General features: G+C 57.2%; 1 protein-coding gene across 1 annotated transcript; it reads right to left on the reverse strand.

Annotated features, from left to right (window-relative positions):
* NINJ1 (ninjurin 1) lies at window positions 5,736-17,048 on the reverse strand. The gene is made up of 4 exons (XM_018052500.1): window positions 16,847-17,048; window positions 8,340-8,565; window positions 7,400-7,562; window positions 5,736-6,317 (listed from the first exon to the last, which is right to left on the reverse strand). Exons 1-3 carry the CDS (start codon window positions 16,919-16,921, stop codon window positions 7,408-7,410), a joined length of 456 nt encoding a protein of 151 aa, XP_017907989.1. The 5' UTR covers window positions 16,922-17,048; the 3' UTR covers window positions 5,736-6,317; window positions 7,400-7,407.

Genomic DNA, 17,716 nt, shown 5'->3' on the forward strand with positions numbered 1-17,716 from the left:
TCCTTCCCCTCCAGCCTCTCTGGGGAAACAGAAGCATGCCAACCCGAGAATCATCATGTGCTTGCATTTTCCATAGGGGGTTTCCAGAGGCACCGCAGGCTGACACTAGGAACGATGCTGCCATTGGGCCACTCCCGTGTCTCTCAGTCTCTCGAAGCATGTGGGAGGGAAACAAGATGGGAAGCAGAGGAATTAGCTGCATGATGTGGTCTCTGGCCCTCATTCAGTCAGCCTGCGGGTTCATTCACTCGTTTGCATGCCCAGTCATTCAAGTGAGGGCCAGGGCATGGGAGAGCCAGGCAGAGGAGCCCTCCCGCCTGCCCTGAAGCCCAGGACAGCACGGCTTACCACTAGCTCTGCCATCCCTGCCCTGTTGGTCCTGGGGGGCTGTGTCCAGACTCTGAGCCTTGGTTGACCCATCTATTCAAAGAGACAAGACTCCTCCTTGAGCATGGATATCCTGAGCTGGATAGCACTGCTCCGAGTGCCGTTTTCTGGAAACGGCTTCCTGAATTTACCACTAAAGTTGTGCTAATGGTGCAGCCAGTGCATGTTCCTCTGGAACAGACCCTCATTGGGGGAAGTGAGCACCCTGAGCCGTGTGAGCTGAACAGAACCCTCAAGGCTGGGCCCCACGGGAGGGTTCCTCACTCAGGGTCTAGAGGGAGTGATGCTGTGAACATACCCACTCCCCTCCCTCCCCAGAGCTGTAAACAGGCACTGCACTCCAGGTCTCTTGCCGCATGTAAGCTGCTCTTACTGCTAGCAGAGAGTGGCCGCCGTGCTGGCTAGCCATGCAGACCAAGGAACTAGTTTCTGGATTCCGAGCTCAGAAGGTAGGTCAGCAGAACCCTGAGGCCAGCCCAGCACATCCTGTCCAGTCTGCAGCCCTTCTACCCGCTAATCAGGTAAGATCCCGATTCCCGGGGGAAGTTGCTTCCTGGCAGATGCCAAGGCATTACTGATGTTTGTCCTGCTCTCTGACAGACGTGCTTGGGTGGAAGTGACACACGGCCAGTGGGAGTGACAGAACTGGGTAAAGGACACCGCCGGGTAAAGGCGCCAGATGCCTGGCTGCAGGTGACAGAGACATCTGGGTAAACGAGGCCGCTGTGTGTAGGCTGCAGGCAAAGCAGACGCCAAGCCAGTGCCTTGACCTCAGTCTTCCAGTCTCCCGAAATAAATGTGACTTACATACCCCCCGGAATACAGTCCTTTGCCATTAGCAATCCTGAACTATTAAGTAGAAGTGCCTTTGAGGGGACATCCCAGAAACAGGCTGTGGCAGGGAAGGTCCTCGTACTTATCTGTGAGGCCCTGTGGCAGGGTCCGTCCTCGGAGTGAGGGGCAGCTAGTGCCGGTCCCGGGTCTCAGGGGAGCTGGTGAGCCGTGGCCGTCCAGGGCACCTATTCCCTTGGCTCCAGCTGGGCCGCTCCTTGTGACTGCTGACTTTCTTCTTCCAGCAATGACCCACCCAAGGCCTTGCCCTTGTCCAAAGCAGCCCCTGAGTTCAGGCTGTTCTTGGACCCCCTCCGTGGATCCCAGCCTCAATGGCCTCTTCTCCAACTGTGCCTGGACCTAGTGCCCACAGCTGAAGTCTGTGGCAACAGCCCAGACCACCAGCCAGGCCCCTCTCCCATCTGCTTGCCCCTGGCTTGTGCCAGCCATACAGTGACCACACTCCTAGGCTGGGACTGGGTGAGGTGGAACAATGGGGCATCCATGTCTAGGCACAGCCCCTCTCCCCATGAGGGGCCCCTGCCAAATACTTGCTCAGTCAGTAACCATGACCTGTAATGAATTAAGTCCATCAAGGTGCAAAAGATGCCAAGGGCCACAGTCTTACTTGCTGGCCCCCTGGGACAGGCCCTTACCTTCTGTCCCCTGTCCCTACCTCCATAGCTCAACAACTGGAACTGCTCATGATCCATACCCCCCACCTTTGCACATGCTATTCCCTCATCTGGAAGACTACTAACCACTCCCCCCATCTACTGAACCTTCAGATCTTTGGTAAAATGCCACCTCAACTGGGAAAGTCCCCCCACCAAACTCTAGTAAGAATAGTTCCTCTATCACAGTACCTCAGCTACCACAGTGCCGGGATGACTGTCCCATCTCCAGTCTGCCTGGGTGGGGAAGAGCTCCCAGGTGTTGGGAGGGGAGTGAGGGGGGATGTGAGGAGGGTGGGAGGGACGGAAGTGATGGGGGCATTCAGGAGAAGCGTGTCTGTGAAGGAGGTGTGTCTGTGAAGGAGGTGTGTCGGTGAAGAGCAGAGGTCCTGTGGTGGAGGCAGTTAGCCTTAGATGCTCTCAGGGATGTGGTTTCAGGCCCAGTGAAGTAACAGGCTGCTGCTTGTGGAGCCAGAAACGCAACTGCTGTTTGCACAAGGCAGGGTTCCCCTCTGGGAGAAGGCACGCGGTCTGGGTGGGGGTGCTGACACTGCTGGAATCGGGGGTTGTTATTTTCAACCCACCAGGTCAGTGCTCTGAGAGCTATCTCACAGTGCCCACCCCACACCCAGGAACCTCTGCACAAACCCCAGGCCTGACCAAGTTGCATGTCAGGTCCTTGCTGGATGGGCCATGGGGCCCCAACCTTGTAGACTGTGGGGGGTGGGGTGGGGGTGGGAGTGTGGAGCTGCTGCCCTTCCTCAGCGCTGGCTTGGTGGCAGCTGGCACCTCAATTCTTATCCCACTTGGAGGCAGGGCTGGAGCCCCATATCCCCTCAGAGGGCATTGAGGCCTAGAGTAGGGTCTGGGGGGCACTGCTGCCATGAGGCATCTTCCCTGGGCCACACGCAGATCCAGCCGCTTAGTTAGCTTAGTTTCCCCTGAAATAAATACTTGAGAGAGAGAAGAAAAATGTTAGAACATTCTGCTCGTGGATTCTTAAAAGTAATGTCGTGAGAAAAGAGGAATTAAATTCCATTAAAGGAAGGTGGGAGAAAAGGTGCCTGAGAGAGAGGGAAGTGGGTGCGTGGGTGTGGCAGGTGTGGAAGGAAGGAACCACTCAATCCTGCAGCGGAAGTCTACCTTCTCGCTCCACGGGCCCCATCCCAGCCCGTCTCATCCTGGCCTACCTTTCTCAGAGCTCCCTGCCTCACCCTGTCCTTCCCTCTCTCAGATCAAGTGGGCCTGGGCCTTGAAGGGTGGACACTGGGGATGGAGAGTCAGGGGAGGAGAACCCCAGGGTGACCTGGGATGACTCATCTATCCCTACCCCTATCTGTCATCTATCTATACCTATTTATCTATCATCTATCTGTCTGTCTTCCACCCATCTGTCCATCAGTCTATAATCTTTTTGTCCTCCATCCGTCATCATCTCTCTATATTGTAAAACAAGGAAGTTAAGCGCAAAATCCTCCCAGCTCCCTCAGTCGCCCCAATTCCTAGCTCTTCGTGACTTCCCCCTCCCCAACACTGACCATCCTACACTCCTTTAAGGCCAGCCCCAGCTCATGTAGCCTTGGGGCTTGTGCACCACAGGCTTGTCCTTCCACAGGGCTCCCTCCTGGTCCTGGGTCCCAGAGCATCAGCTTTGAGAGCTCCCTCCGTCTTGACTTCCCTGTATGTATCCCTCTGTGGGGCACATACATTTCCTTGCTTCTTACTCCTCGAGCCCCTTGCTTACTCTCAGGGTCTCTGCCGTCCCCTGGGATGGCAGAGTGGGTTCCCCAGATGGGGCAGCTACATAGCAGGGCTTGGCCCTGACTGACTCTCTAGGCCCCGTTTTTTTTTTTTTTTTTTCCTGTCTATCCCTTGGCCACTGTAACACATGTGCAGAGCTTGGAACTTGAGGAGTAGATCTATTGTAGACATTTACTAAGTACCTAGACTAAGTATGCCAGACACAGTGCTGAGCACAGGCTTTGAGTGGTTGCATCAAGTGGAAGGGCCAGGGCAGATCAAATAGAACTACAAGTATGATTAAAGGTCCACCTCCTTCCCCAGCTCAGGCAGAGCTCCCGTAGCCTTCAGGGAGATGGTGAGCAGGAGCCTCCTTCTCAGGCAACAGCCCTGATCATGGGCCAGATGATGTGGGGGTAGTCAGGGCTCAGATGAGGGCCCCAGGGGGACACTGTGGGCAGTGACATGACCAATGACATCAAAGGCAGAGCAAACCCAAATGGCCCACCGTGACAGTGACCAGAAGTAGGGGTCAGGAGGGCCAGCGGGGAAGACCTCCGGGCACAGCCCTGACCCTAGAGAGCTGCAGCACAAGCCCAGGCCCTGAGACGGGTGCATCCAGAGTGAGGGTCAGGGGGCCGGGTCTGATTTGGTGACCTAGGACCCATCCAGCCATCTGGGGTTTACCCTGTCTGGTCAGGTCTGGGCAAACTTCCTGTCCTGGCCAAAGGAGGAACTCAGCCATCTGCTGGCCATGCCCATGGTCCACACAGGCTGGCATCCCCCCTGGTGTGGCTCAGCCCACACCACAGGCCACAGCTTCAGGCTACCCCAGGGCTATGGTGCTGGGCAGCCTCCACTTGTGCAGAGCCCTGAGTGGGGCTGGACCTGGGAGCATGGGCCCAGATACCACCTTGCATCCACCACGAGGGCCAGGTAGTGGGGCAGGTTCACAGCCAGGAGACTGACCCCTGCTGCTTCCTGGCAATGAGACAGCCAACGTGCTCGCGGTGACCAGCCGCAGAGACTGGCCTCTCTACTGCTTGCTCCCAGGGCCCAGCCCCCTGACAGCTGTACATCTGCCTGCCTCTGACCAGGTTGGCCCCAGGCTCATTGGCTCCTCTGGGAACACGTGTCCACCCACTGCCTACCCACTGGTCTTGCTTCTTCAGGGATCTCATCCCACGTGTGAATCACCTTTAGTAGCCTTCTTTATGGGACATTCAGACACTCAGAAGAGCAGAGAGCTGGCTCTGGGGCCCCAGCTCTGCAGTCCCAGCACTTCCAATCTTGCTTCATCCATTTCCCTGTACCTTTTCCCTGAGTTATTCATTTTAAAGCAAAGCTCAGATTAGATCATCTCACCCATAAGCACTCTTGTCTATCAATCACTCTGTGCTTATCTTTCAGGCCCACAGAAGACTCTGTGGGGTCATCTGAATGTCTGTTGGAGCTGCCCCAGGCTGAGTGGGGAGGGCAAGAGAAGTGATGGGGGAGGGGCCTTGGGAGCTCCTGGGGGCTGCATCGCCTCCCCGGGCTCCAGTTGCTTGGAGGGAGTTCTCAGGTATCCCACCTGGAGAGGCCCAGGTGAGGGCATTGCTGACTTGAGATGAAGGATGGGGCCAACAAGGGTCAGAAAGGAGATGACAAGGGGGCTGAGAGTGAGGGTTCAGGCCCTAGTGGTCACAGGGTGGACTGAGGGAGCTGGGGGTCCCAGCCAGGTGAGAGGTGGCTCTGTGAGCCCCCAGAGACAGCACCTGGCTCTCATTGGTGTCTCTGCAGGGTCGAAGCTGGCTTGGCATCAGCCCCACTCTCCTTGATCCAGTACTGTGGGTATAGAAGGGAGCTAGTTGGGCATGTAAACTGCAGGAAATGTGGGAGTGATGGAACTTTTCACGAGGGTCTGCTCAGGGATCATTGAGCTGACTGTCCCGAGGACATGCATGTGGGGGTGATGTCTGGAGATGCCAACAAAGGCTGCTCCTCCCATAGACCACAGGCTTAGAGGGAGGGACAGAGCAGGGCTGTATAGGCTGGGGACTCTGAGGGGCACGGTGCTGCACCCAGGCCTGGGTGGCAGGGAGGGTGGTGCTGGGAGCCACATGAAGAGAAGAATCAGCTTTATTGGTTACTTATATATAGAAAAGTGGGGGCTCAGATCCCCAAGGAGGGGCTAAAGCCCTGCCCAGTCACTGCTGGTGGAAGGTGTGAGGTCTGAGTCAGTGGCCACGGTGGGGGGCCCACAGTGTCACTAATGGTCTATAGTCCTGGGTCAGGAAGTGCAGAGGTCACAGGTCACCCAGGGTGGGCAGCGCACAAGGCCAGGATGCTGCTGCACTGGCATCGCCTCGTCTCTCTGGAAATGTCCCTAGATGGGGCCAGCCCCTTGACCCCCATCCTTGGGCCTGCTGCATGTCCACGGCAGTGATGACCCTTGTTGAAGGCTCACCAGTTCCATCTTCTGGGCCTGGCTACTCCATGCTCCAGGAGGAGGAGCAGCTGAGGATGGGGCAGGCCCTGTGTGGCCAGAGTGGCCTGAGCACGTGTGGCTTATTTGGATGCAGTCCGGTGGGGCCAGCCTGGGCTCCGGCGGTTTAGGGGAATCCCGTGCACAGGAGGATGGGCCTCAAGGGCGAGGCACCTCCTGTGTCTAGGCAGCTGCGGCCAGGCACAATCCAGGGGCACCTGCAGAGAAGAAGAGGAGAGGCATGGAGTCACCAAGGCCAGAGGAGCCTCCAGCTCTGTTCTGGTGACCCTGCCTTAGCGTGGTGTCTGCTAACCAGCCCATAAATGTCGGGGCCACTCTGACTCCAGAGTCAGCCCAATTCTGACCTGGGAGAGCCACGGTGTCCCCCCGTGGGACACTGTCAGGGTCTAAAAGCCTGGCCCAGCACACTCTGACAGGGCACCCCTGAGAGCAGGGGCTGGTGGGTGGGCATATGCGGTGGGGACCTTGAAGTCTCCTCACTAGACTGATGCTTGGGGAACTCAAGACTGTTTGGGGCACACAGCAGGTGATTAATAAATGGCCCGGTTGTCATGTGATAAGTGAGGGAGCAGGCTGGTATCCAGAGGATTCCATGGGGGACAGACTGAACAATAATCTGGGGCCAGCAGCTGGGCAGTGAATTGATGCCAGGTGGAGCCAACAGTGATGGCGGGGGCAAGTAAAAGCCAGATGCTCACAATGGGACCACACAAAGGCCCTGCTCCCAGCATCTTGCTTCACTGTCCACTTGGTCAATCTGGAAGGTTTCCTCCTATGTCCCTGACACACAGGTGTTTGCTGTCTGTCTATAGCACCCACCTTGCCTCTGTGGCAGGCCTGAGGACTGCTGGGTCCAGGGCCCCGTGGACCTGTGTTGTGTGACCCTGGCCAGGACACATGCCAGACCTGCCAGCCTTCTGTATCTGCCCTCGTGACAATCCAGGTTGCCTGCATCTGAGCCCCCACAACCTCCCTATAGGAGGGGCTTGTTGAGTGTGTTACGAGGCTCACTTGACTTCCTTGTGGCTTCTGCTCCCAAGTGGGGTCACCTTGAGTAGGCACTGGGTCTCTCTGAGCAAGGACAGTGGGCTGAGTATGGTGTAGGGGGTGCACATGCCCAGGGGCACCCACCGTGCAAGGCCCAGGCAAGGACAGAGGCAGTCACGGGAGGTCTGCACAAAAGACCCTGAGTTTCCCACGCTGAGTCAGCAGCCCAGTGGGGTGAGCGGGTGGGTTCGTGGAGGAATAGACCCTGCTGGGGACGGCCCTGCCAGCTCACCTGAGCCCCTACTGCCGGGGTGCCGTGTCCATGGTAGGCTTCTGGACGCCAAAGGCAGTGATGAAGATGTTGACCACGACGATGATGAAGACGAGACCAGTGGCCAGGTTGTTGAGGAAGTCCAGCTTCGCATGCTTGGCAGGGTTGTTGAGGTCATACCTAACTGTGAGAGGGAGCAGGCACTGTGAGATATGGGGCCCTCTTCTGCGCCCCCAGAGAGAGACATGCCTGCTTTAAAACACTGCCAAAAATGGGGCCTGGCCCAGGCAGGCTGCTATCTCTGGCTTGACTGCTACAGCCCTGCTTGCTCTGTGAAAAGAAACTCAGAGGGGCCTGGCACCTCATCACGAAGTGGAAGGCGTGGAGGCCCGAGGCCCAGGCTTGCATTCTAAGGCACAAGGGACTGCACACACATAGGCAAGCACCATTCTGAGCACTGGTGCGTGATAATCAAGCCATTCCCACACGTACCCAAGGCTGTCCTTACGCCCACTTTCTAGGCAAGGAAACAGGCCCACCTGCCTGAGGTCACACAGCCAGGTGGAGGGGAACCCAAACTCTTGCTGCTTCTACACCTGACCCTCACCTGGGGGTGCAGGACCATCACCTGGTCCCTATAGACCACCTAAGGACTAGCGGGTACATAGTAGGTGCCCAATACACGTCAACTCTTTGTGTGGTTTTGATGTTTTCCTGTGTTCTCAGCTTGGGTGAGTGGAAGGATAGAGACGTAAGGGGCCCTCTGGGGGCCACAGTGGGAGCTGTTAATACATTTTGGACCGCCTGGCCTAGCGAGGCGGGCTGGGCTCCCATGCGGCTCATGAGGGCCTGTAAAATGTTGTGACCCATCCCAGAGTGTATGCGGGCAGAATCAGCTGGCTGTAGGGCAGGGGTACCCCAGGGCCCTCCCGCTGCTGCAGCCCCCTGCCCAGGCACGCACCGAGGAAGATGAGCAGCACGCCCACTCCAATCTGCAGCACGAGGGAGATGGAGATGAGGACCACCAGGGGGATGAAGAAGGCGAAGCCAGTGCCCTGCTCGATGACAGCCTTCAGCTGGGAGGCGTTGGCCATCAGCAGTGCGATGTCCAGCATGCTCTCAGCTGCGCTCTTCTTGTTGGCATAATGGTTCATGTTGATGGGCTGGTTCCTGCCCCAGCGGCTAGGCTGCAGGGAGCAGGGTGGTCAGGCCAGGCTCTGCAGCAGGGGACTGTAGGCCTGGGCCCACCCTGGTGTCCCCTACTTTGAACCTGGTCTCCTTCCTAGGTACTGGCAAGAAGGTGGGGGTAGATCGGGTCAGCAGATGAGGCTTGAAAGGGATGTGCTGGTTAACAGAACAATAGGCCCAGAGAAGAGACTGTACAGCCCTGCAAGACCCACCCTAGGAATCAAGTCCTGGAAGAGAAAGGAGACAAAACACAGCCTCAGCACACACTCTGGTTTTAGACGGGAAAATGCTGCCAGCCATCTGCCTGCCATGGGTGGGGCCGTCTGGCAGCCTCCCCTGCGTGCCCCTGCCCGCCCTTCCCTTTAGGAGGTGACTGGTGCCAGGGAGGTGACGTGACAGCAGCTGGATCCCAGATTTCCACACACTTGCCCACCTGTGAAATAAGCCTTCCTGGGACGGCTGATCCACCCAGGCCATCTCCCAGCTGTGCAGGCACACAGCAGGTGCTCAAGAGATGCCTCAGTATTCTAATCTACAGCTAAACTTAGCTTCTTCCTTATTTTTTTATTAAAAACAATTTTAAACCACTTTACTGAGTGAGATGTGATCGACACACAAAAAGCTGTACATAATAGACATGAGCAACCTGAGGAGTGTGGAGCTAAGTGTGCACCGTGACACCATCATCACACCAAGGCCGCCACACATCTACACCTCCAGAGTCTCCTCCTGACCCGCCATTACTAGTATCTGTGATAGGAGGCACAAGGTCCCCCTTAGAGTGCCCCACTGGTCCTGACGTGTGGCGCTCTGGAGCTTATCCTGCTTCATGTCTGTGCTGATAAAATGCGACACAAGTTCGGCTACCTCCTCCCTCGCTTCTGCCTGAGAACGTCCCCAGTCCTCAAGGCCAGGCCCCTGTCACTCCCGAGCACCCGCCGTGCCTCAAGGCCCCACCCAGAGCCGACCTTCTCTGCAGGCTAGGTTCTCTGCAGGGGCAGGAGCAGGGAGGGGAGTTAGGCGGAAGAAGGCTGGCCTCAGAAGCTGGAGTCCAGGCCACAAAGGCCCCTCCCGAGAGGCACTGGAATTTGCCTCTTGCAACGGCTGTTTCACTTGAAGGCAACTGGAGGCCGCCTGGCCTCCTCTTGGTAGCCAGCCCATCCGCCCTCTTCAAGCTGCCCCGGCCAGGCCCCTCCCCAACCCCCCAGAACTAACCTGTACCCCTCAGCCCTGGCCACTTGTCCACAGGCCTCCCTGAGCCTAGGCCTCCTGGGGCCATTGGGGAGATCTTATTTCTAGACTCATGAAAGATGCAGGGATGGGAGGTGGGGGTTCTGGGGAGGGCAAACTTCTACTTTCTGCAGTTGGAGAAAGCATAGAGATTACAGAACTATACAATGGAAATTACAGAAATACAGAAGTTTTACAGAAGTAAAACTACTTTTACATTATATCTTCTTTTTTAAATTGGAGTATAACTGCTTTACAATGTTGTGTTAGCTTCTGCGGTCCAACAAAGTGAACAGCTGTGTGTATACACACATCCCCTCCCTCTTGAACCTTCCTCCCAACCTCCCCACCCACCCCTCTAGGTCATCACTACATTGTTTCTTTTAAAGTTTAAATTGAATCTAGAATAACAGGCACAGGAGGGTGTGCATGGGAACAGACTCCCGTGTCCTGTGTTCCCTCAGTCTCAGTTGTTCTTAAGCAGCAAATCCTCTTGGTTTAAAATTCTAGACCCAAGAGCTCGCTGGGAAAGCCTTCTCTGTCCAACCTAGCGCCCTGGCCCTGCTCTCCGGGAAATTCCATGTGCAGCCTCTTTCTTTCTTCAAGTGGGGTCTTTCCTTTGACTCTCCATGCCAGGCCTACAACTGCACTCACAGCTGGGTGGGCCACCCACCTAGGCCAAGAACACCCAGGGCACACCACTCCTCCCCAGGGTCTATGCCCTGCCTCAAAAGCACCCAGGCTGTCTCCCAGCTCTGCTCTTGCGAAGTGGCACAGCTGGCCATGCTCCATCATGTACGTGCTCCACTGGGTGCAGGCATCCTCGAGGCCCTGGCCTGCTGGCCATGTGCCCCTAAGTTTCATAAACCAGAAATATCAAAACGTCCTCCCTTGAGGCCACCCCAGGGCTCATCCCAACCAATCCCAGAGGAAAAGCCAGGTGCAGGTCTTCCAAGGAGCTTCCACCTTCTGGGGGCAGGGGAGCTACACACACACAAATACACGCATTCATGAGCATATACACACATACATGCCATACACACGCATCTATACACACATACACAGAAGCACAATACATATACGTGTGTAAGCACACATGTATACATGGTACACACGCACAAACGTGTAGATACATGTACACATACATGTACACACATACAATGTATATGTATGTACGCATTAACAAACACACACATGGCTAACTGTGGAGGCTTCTGGGCAGGAGGGAGAATTCCTCTTTTACTTTGAACTCTCTTGAGCTGTAAAAATATTTCACGCCTCTGCAACCACACACGCGTTCAAATCCACAATGCCAGCAGCAGCAGCAGTGCCCCATCACAGGGACCCCGTGCCCCACTGTCCTCCACCTTGGGTGCCCAGGGCACAGCCCGTCATCCTGTTCACCCTTCAGCTCAGTGCTTTCCTCCAGGGAGTCCCTGTCTCCACAACCATTTACCAGGGGTAAACTGAGGCTGTACGTGGAGGAAACGTCCAAAGTCAATAGGAAGTGAGGGCTGCACTGGGATTTGAACCCAGGTCCCAGGGCTCAGAAGCTCTGAGAGCTGACACCACAGTCTCCTCCGGCCCTGCAGAGCGGCAATGGGGTCACGGTCACTTGTGAGGCTGAGTGCTTGAAGACCCCAGCCCCCTCTGCGGTTGAGCTCCCTAGATGTGCAACAGGGCCAGGGAGCAAACATGCCAGGAGGTTCTGGGGAGTCTGGTCACTGTCTCAGGGCCCCGGGTAGCAAGCAAGAGCCTCAGCCCATATGTCCCTCCTAGCCAGGTCATTTCCTGCCCACAGAGCCATCTGCTTCCCATTCAACCCATGCAGTGATAAGGAGCACTGGCCAGAGGGTGCAGGCCAGACGGCTGGTGGGGAGGGGACTCTGGTCAAGCCCTAGCTGACTACAGGCTTGCAGTGTAGCCTTGACAACATGTTCCCTTCCCTGGGCTTCAGTTTTCCCATCTGTACACCCCAGGCCACAGTCTGGGAAGTTCTACCACCCACCAAGTACCCTAACAGTGAGAAAGAGCACCGTTCTCCCATTCTACAGAGTGGAAGGCTAAAGCTCAAGGGGGCTTACTCAGGGCCACCGTGAGGGAGAGGCAGATCAGAATTTGAACCCAGCTTGTCCATCTTGAAGCTAAGGGCCACCCAGGACATGGCACAGCCTCATGTCTACACTGGGGAGGAGGCCCAGGAAGTTTTATGTGGTAGGGCCTTGGGTGGGGGGTGGATTTCAGGGTTGACTTATTTCCCTCATGCCTGACTTTGGTACCCCAGCCTTCTGGGGAGGGGCTTTGAGCTGTGGGGAGAGCTCTGGGCCCGAGAGGTGACCCCTGTACAGGTGAATCCCAGGGAAGGCGCTATCCTGAGGAGGTCACCCAAGTTGGGGGGAAGTCAGAGCCCATTTTGCACAGGTCTGGAGCTTCACCTCCCCACCCAGCTGCTAGGAGCCATGCTTGGGACCCTCCCACTGAGACCTCTGCCCATGACTTGGGCAGTGCAGGGAACAAACGGCCAGTTTAATGTGTCCCTGGGGCCAAAAGGAATTCACTGAAACCCCAGTGGCATCTCAGAAGCTGAGTGAGCTCAGGGCTGCCCCCCCCCCCTTTTTTTTCCTTCTAAAAGCCAGGAAGGAGCCTGTAGAGGAGGAGCTGGTTTTGGCAGGGGTGCCCACAAGGCTGGCTCCTTGAGCCTACTTTCTGTGGACAGAGTGCATCATCCCAGTCATTTGTACATAGGCAGCTCGCAGGGACCCAGGCCACCTGGCCCAGGGTCACACTGCAGTGAGCAACCTCAGCTTGGACAGGGAGGTAAGTTGGAACAGAAGCGAGATTCAAAACAGGTCTGCGGTACTCAGAGTACCCAGTTTCAACACAGCGCATCCTCCAGTTCACCCTGGGCTTGGAGAGGCTGCCTATGGCCTCCAGCTGGGCCCACGAGGTCTGGCCCATCCTCAGCCTCTTGCCGGTAAACCCTCTGTTTCCTTGGGAGATGAAGGCAGGCCAGGGCCGTGGCTGACTGAATCTCTGCAGGACCTCAAGGTTTGGGTTATGGACTTCCTCCAATCCTGCCTGCCCACAATTCTGCCACTGACTCAAAATCCCAGGTACAAGCATGGAACAAGATGCCTACATGGGAATTCCTGCTCCCCTTCCCAGAGCCCAATTTTACATCTAAAGAATGAGAGTCCAAGGCCCTCATAGACCCAAAATCTATGAGGCTCATCAGCTGCTCTGGGAAGAGGTGGGATGTGGATGTGGGCCTTCCCTTTATTATCTCCACATCCTGCCACACCACAGACCAGCAGAGTGACTGGTCTGTGCTCAGTTTCCTCAGCTATAAAATGGGCAGGCGGGCATACGATGGGGAATGAATGAAGCGCTCAGAAGCCTAGTGGCTGGTTAGAGCACAGCTGGGGCAGGGCAGGACTGGATATTCCTCTTCCTCACCATCCAGCCTCAGGCTTTGAAAGGCTGCCTCCCAAATGAACTGTAACAATTTGTAATTAATTCTATTGTAGAAGTCCATAACAAGGAAGAGAGAGGACTAGCCTGAGAAACTGCATGAGCTGAGTGAAGCCCAGCTCCAGATGGGCCCTCCTGCATAGGGCCCCTCCCCTTGGGCTCAGTGGGCAACAGTGGATGTGGGGGTTCTGGAGTCCTCACTTCTGGGCTGGGACCTGAGAACCGACCAAGCAGGATCTGTTGGGGCCGAGTAGGATCTGTCTGATCCATCAGTGTGAAGCATAAGCTGCTACTGTGCCCACTGCCTGGGCTCAGCGTGAAGGCACCCACCCCAGGTCACACTAGCTTACTCCTGCACTGTCCCCACACCATCTGTGCCCAGCCAGCCTCGGGAGGTCTCTTGTTCCATGTCTGAGTTCCTGGCAGGAAGTTTCCCGGGGTGGGGGTGGGAGGTCCTCGCAGCAGCTGAGCAGGGTTGGGCAGTCCTGCTTCCTGTGGGCTCAACACTGACCAGGAGTAACCACGCAGCCACGTCAGGGTTGCCCTTTGGAACATGGCCAAGACCCTGCCAGCTTCAGGATCTGCCAGAAGAGCAGAAATGAGAAAAAGAGCAAACTCGGAACTTCCCTGGTGATCCCATGATTAAGACTCCACGATTCCAAGGCAGGAGGCACAGGCTCAATCCCTGATCGGGGAACTAAAATTCCACATGCCAGCTCAGCAAGGCCAAAAAAAGAGTTTAAGAGAAAAAGAGCAAACCTCTCCCAGCAGCTGAGGCTATGCAAGCAACTCTCCCTCCCAGGACTTGGTTTCCAAGCCCAAATGTTGCCCTACGAGCCTCACTCCACCCTGTCCTGCCAGCACCCTACTGTGTCCTCAGCTGGCTATAGCCCCAGAGTCTGCTGCAGTGTCCAAGGCAGCTGCCCCCTCAGATAAACCCTGGGCATGGCCACATTTATTTTCACAATATAACTAAGGCTTCTTATTTCTTCTGCTGCCATCCAAAAGTGAGTTAATTGACTAAAGACACCAACTCACTCCAGCAGGAGCCCTAAGCAGACTGGCCTGGCATGGAGGCCACAGGGGTAGGCAGCACGTGGAGGGGGACATCTGTGGAGGTGGACATCTGTGGTGCTCCCTCACTGCCCTGGCCTGACAGATCATCTGCCCTTGGATTACACATACAACTCTCCTCTGAGCCCAGTCACACTGGGAGGTGAGTGATTCTTCCCCACTCTACAGAAGAGGAAACAGGTTCACAGAGAGAGTCTGTACTTGCCCAAGGCCATGCGGCAGGGCATCTTGAGACCGATGGGGCTCTGGGCTTGGGCTCCCAGTCGGTCCTCCCCTTAGCCAGGAGCACATTGACAACATCGTGGTGACTCAGCCCACACATCCTGCTGTCTGGGGGCTCTTGCTCAAGTGGGGACATATCTGAAGATCCTGGGATTTTCCCCTCCTCCCAGTAAGCCTTTCTACCCCTCAAGCAGGACCTTGGGACTAGGATTCAGGCAGGGGCCACTGGGAGGGAAGGCTGTGGAAGAGCCAGGTGAGGTGCAGGGGGAGGGCTGTGCCTATGGTGGGGTAGGGGGAGGGCGGATTGCGCCTGGGGGAAGGTGCTGCCCTTCCTAAACCCTGCCAGGATGTCATCTTTGAAAGAGGATCTAGTTTGGCAGGCAGGAATGTTAATACTATGTGTCCAGTTTACCCCAGCACCGCACACACATTAGCCCATTTAGTCCTCACCACAAGCCTCTGAGGGCTTCCCTGGTGGCTCAGACAGTAATGGATCTGCCTGCAGTGCAAGAGATGTGGGTTCAGTCCTTGGGTTGGGAAGATCCCCTGGAGAAGGGAATGGTCACCCACTCCAGTATTCTTGCCTGGAGAATCCCATGGACAGAGGAGCCTGGCGGAGGGGAGCCTGGCGGACCACAGTCCAAGGGGTCACAAAGAGTCAGATACGACTGAGTGACTAGCACTTTTACTTTCTTTCATAACCCTCTGTTGGAGGTGCTGCTCTTACCCGATTTCACAAATAAGACACTGAGACACAGAGTAATGTGCCTAAGAGCACAGTGAGGCAGGTCCTGAGGCGGGGGAGCGGAAGGCAGAGGCTGGAGAGAGAGCAGTGTTGGGTGGGCCTGGACCCCAGGCTGGATGAGCAGAGCAGCTGTCAGTCCTGACTTTCTCTCCCAGAGCCTCCTTGCCTGTGACTGGAGCCCCCTGGAAGAATGTGTCCACTCTCACATGAGCGTCCAGAGCCTCCATGGACTCCGCAGCTGGCAAGGTCTGACCTCCTATCCCCAGCCCCGATGTACTTGGTGGTCCAGCCCCTGGGCCCTTCTCCCACTGTTCTTCCTGCCTAGGATGCCCTTCCACACATACTCACACCCCAGGGTTCAGTGCCAAGGTCCCCACTGGTCAGGAAGTCTTCCTACCCGCCTTTGTGTTCAGCACTCTGCCCATGGTTTCTCCGTGAGGACTGGTCTAGGCTCTCAGACTGAGTGGAACAGGGCTCTAGCACCCGCAACTGGTCCTAAAGCCAATGGCAGTGACCCCTGAGCACAGGGATCCCTGCCTGCTGAGGGACTGTTCCCCAGGCCAGGGCTTTACTTGCCCCACATGTTTGCCTTCCACTCCCTAAATATGGCCTGTTACTACAGCATCACCTAGGACTGGTCACCCACACCTGAGCAGGGTCAGTCTCGGCCTTAGTCTGATGTACATGTCTGAGAGGCCACTGTCCTGTCCCTGCCCCCAGGGGGTCAGAAACTGAAAGAATGTCCAATGTCAACAAGTTACCAAAGGGTGGTGCTCAGGCCTGCGCCACAAACAGAGGCCCGGGGGAAGTGCTGGTCCTGGGCAAGGCCGGTTACGAACCGCTACTCTGGCCCTGCTCCAACAGTGGGACAGGACCCCAGGGTGGGAGGGTACTGGATCTAAATGGGACCACTGCCAGGGCCTGCCCCCATGCTCACAGCGCTCCAAGGCCAGCAAGGCGGGCTGAGGCTCAAGAACCCGAGGGTGCAGAGAGGGGAGGAGACCACAGCAGCCCCAAGTTCTCCATCAGGGCATGCACAAGACTGTGCGGTCGCTGTGGACACCGTAAGTGACGTAACTGTCTGCCCGCTGCTGGCCCGGAGCCCAGAGGCCGGGATCCGTTCCGCGCCTACTCCCGGCGCGCAGCGAACCGGAGCAGAGGCAGAGCTGGAGCGCCGTGAGAGAGCCAGGAAGGCAGGGGCCGCGCAAAGCGGAGTGAAGGTGGAGCCCAGGCCCCACGGCTGCGCAGCTCCTTGTGGGCGCTACCTGCCCCGGGCCACTTACGGCAGCCTGCCAACCGCCCGCGCCCCAGCCCAACCTTCCAGAGTGGCTTGAGCCCCGGGTCATCCCTGGGCTCCCCGCGACCACGCTGGCAAGGGGGCGGGACGCAGGGGGCATGGCGACCACCCCAACCCTCACTGCGGACGCGGCGCGCAGCGGGTCGGCGCCCGTAGGTGCCTGGGAGCCGTGGGAGCAGAGCTCAGAGAGGGCGGGCGTCGGACAAGGTCGCACAGCGGCACGGATGGAGGGGGTGCTTACCGAGGCGTCCGGGGATCCGGGCGAGCTCGGGCGCAGGTCGCCGTTGAGCTCGTACTCTTCGGGGCGCGAGTCCATGGTGAGGCACTGGGTCAGCTTTGCTCCGGGTCTCACCGTGGCCCGCTCCCCAGCTGCGCACACAGACCCCGCTGCGGGCCCGCCCACTGCCCGCCTTCCTCCGGCCCGGCGCACGCAACCACCCTCAGACTCCGCCCCCTACTCACTGGCGGAGGCCGGGGGCGGGGCTTAGGCTACCCGGGGCTTGCCCCGCGTGGTCCGCTATGGTAGGGGGAACCAGCGCTGAATTTCGGTTCTGTTAGGTCCCCGGCCTCTAGTGTTCGTGGTAACGCACGTCGTCTTCTGTGTTCCTATCGTGGACACTTTTAATCCATAAAACGAGGGCAAGAACCGGCCTTTCCCTTGCCGCTTCGCTAACTGGCATGAAGGCTAGCGGGTACTGCAGCGGGTGTGGTTTTGTGTTTTGCCGGATGACGCTCACCCCCGGGGCCCCGGTGCAGCTCTCGCCAACACATCGCTCGCCCCGCACGCGAAACCTGAGAGTCGCCTGGGTCTCACACCCTCTGAACTTTGGCCTTCTCTAGGAAAAGGGGACATGAATGCCTCCCACTCACCCAGGAGGGGGCAGACAGCAGATCACTGCAACTTGGGCCCTCTTTGTGCCTGCCGCCCATCATGGAGCAGCCTCTGTGTCTTCAGGCAGGGCCCCTTGTTTGGGGTGGCACCTTGTCTGTGCTGGTGCCAGCCGCTAGGGGTGGCAAAAGAATGTTGGTTCCTCCAGCCCTTGACACTTTCAGCCCTTGTTTCCCGGGACGCAGGCCTCTCCCAGAAGTCAGGAGGGTGCAGAGGCCAAGC

The sequence above is a fragment of the Capra hircus genome, chromosome 8, assembly GCF_001704415.2.
Source record: "Capra hircus breed San Clemente chromosome 8, ASM170441v1, whole genome shotgun sequence".
NCBI classification, from domain to species: domain Eukaryota; kingdom Metazoa; phylum Chordata; class Mammalia; order Artiodactyla; family Bovidae; genus Capra; species Capra hircus.

What these genes read in the sequence shown, in the direction of transcription:
- NINJ1 (XM_018052500.1), bottom strand. Translation starts at nt 16,921, where the DNA reads ATGGACTCGCGCCCCGAAGAGTACGAGCTCAACGGCGACCTGCGCCCG. An exon ending in CCGGATCCCCGGACGCCTCG is followed by an intron (nt 8,566 to 16,846) that starts GTAAGCACCCCC and finishes TGCTCCCTGCAG; the next exon opens with CCTAGCCGCTGGGGCAGGAA. An exon ending in CGTGCTGCTCATCTTCCTCG is followed by an intron (nt 7,563 to 8,339) that starts GTGCGTGCCTGG and finishes TCCCTCTCACAG; the next exon opens with TTAGGTATGACCTCAACAAC.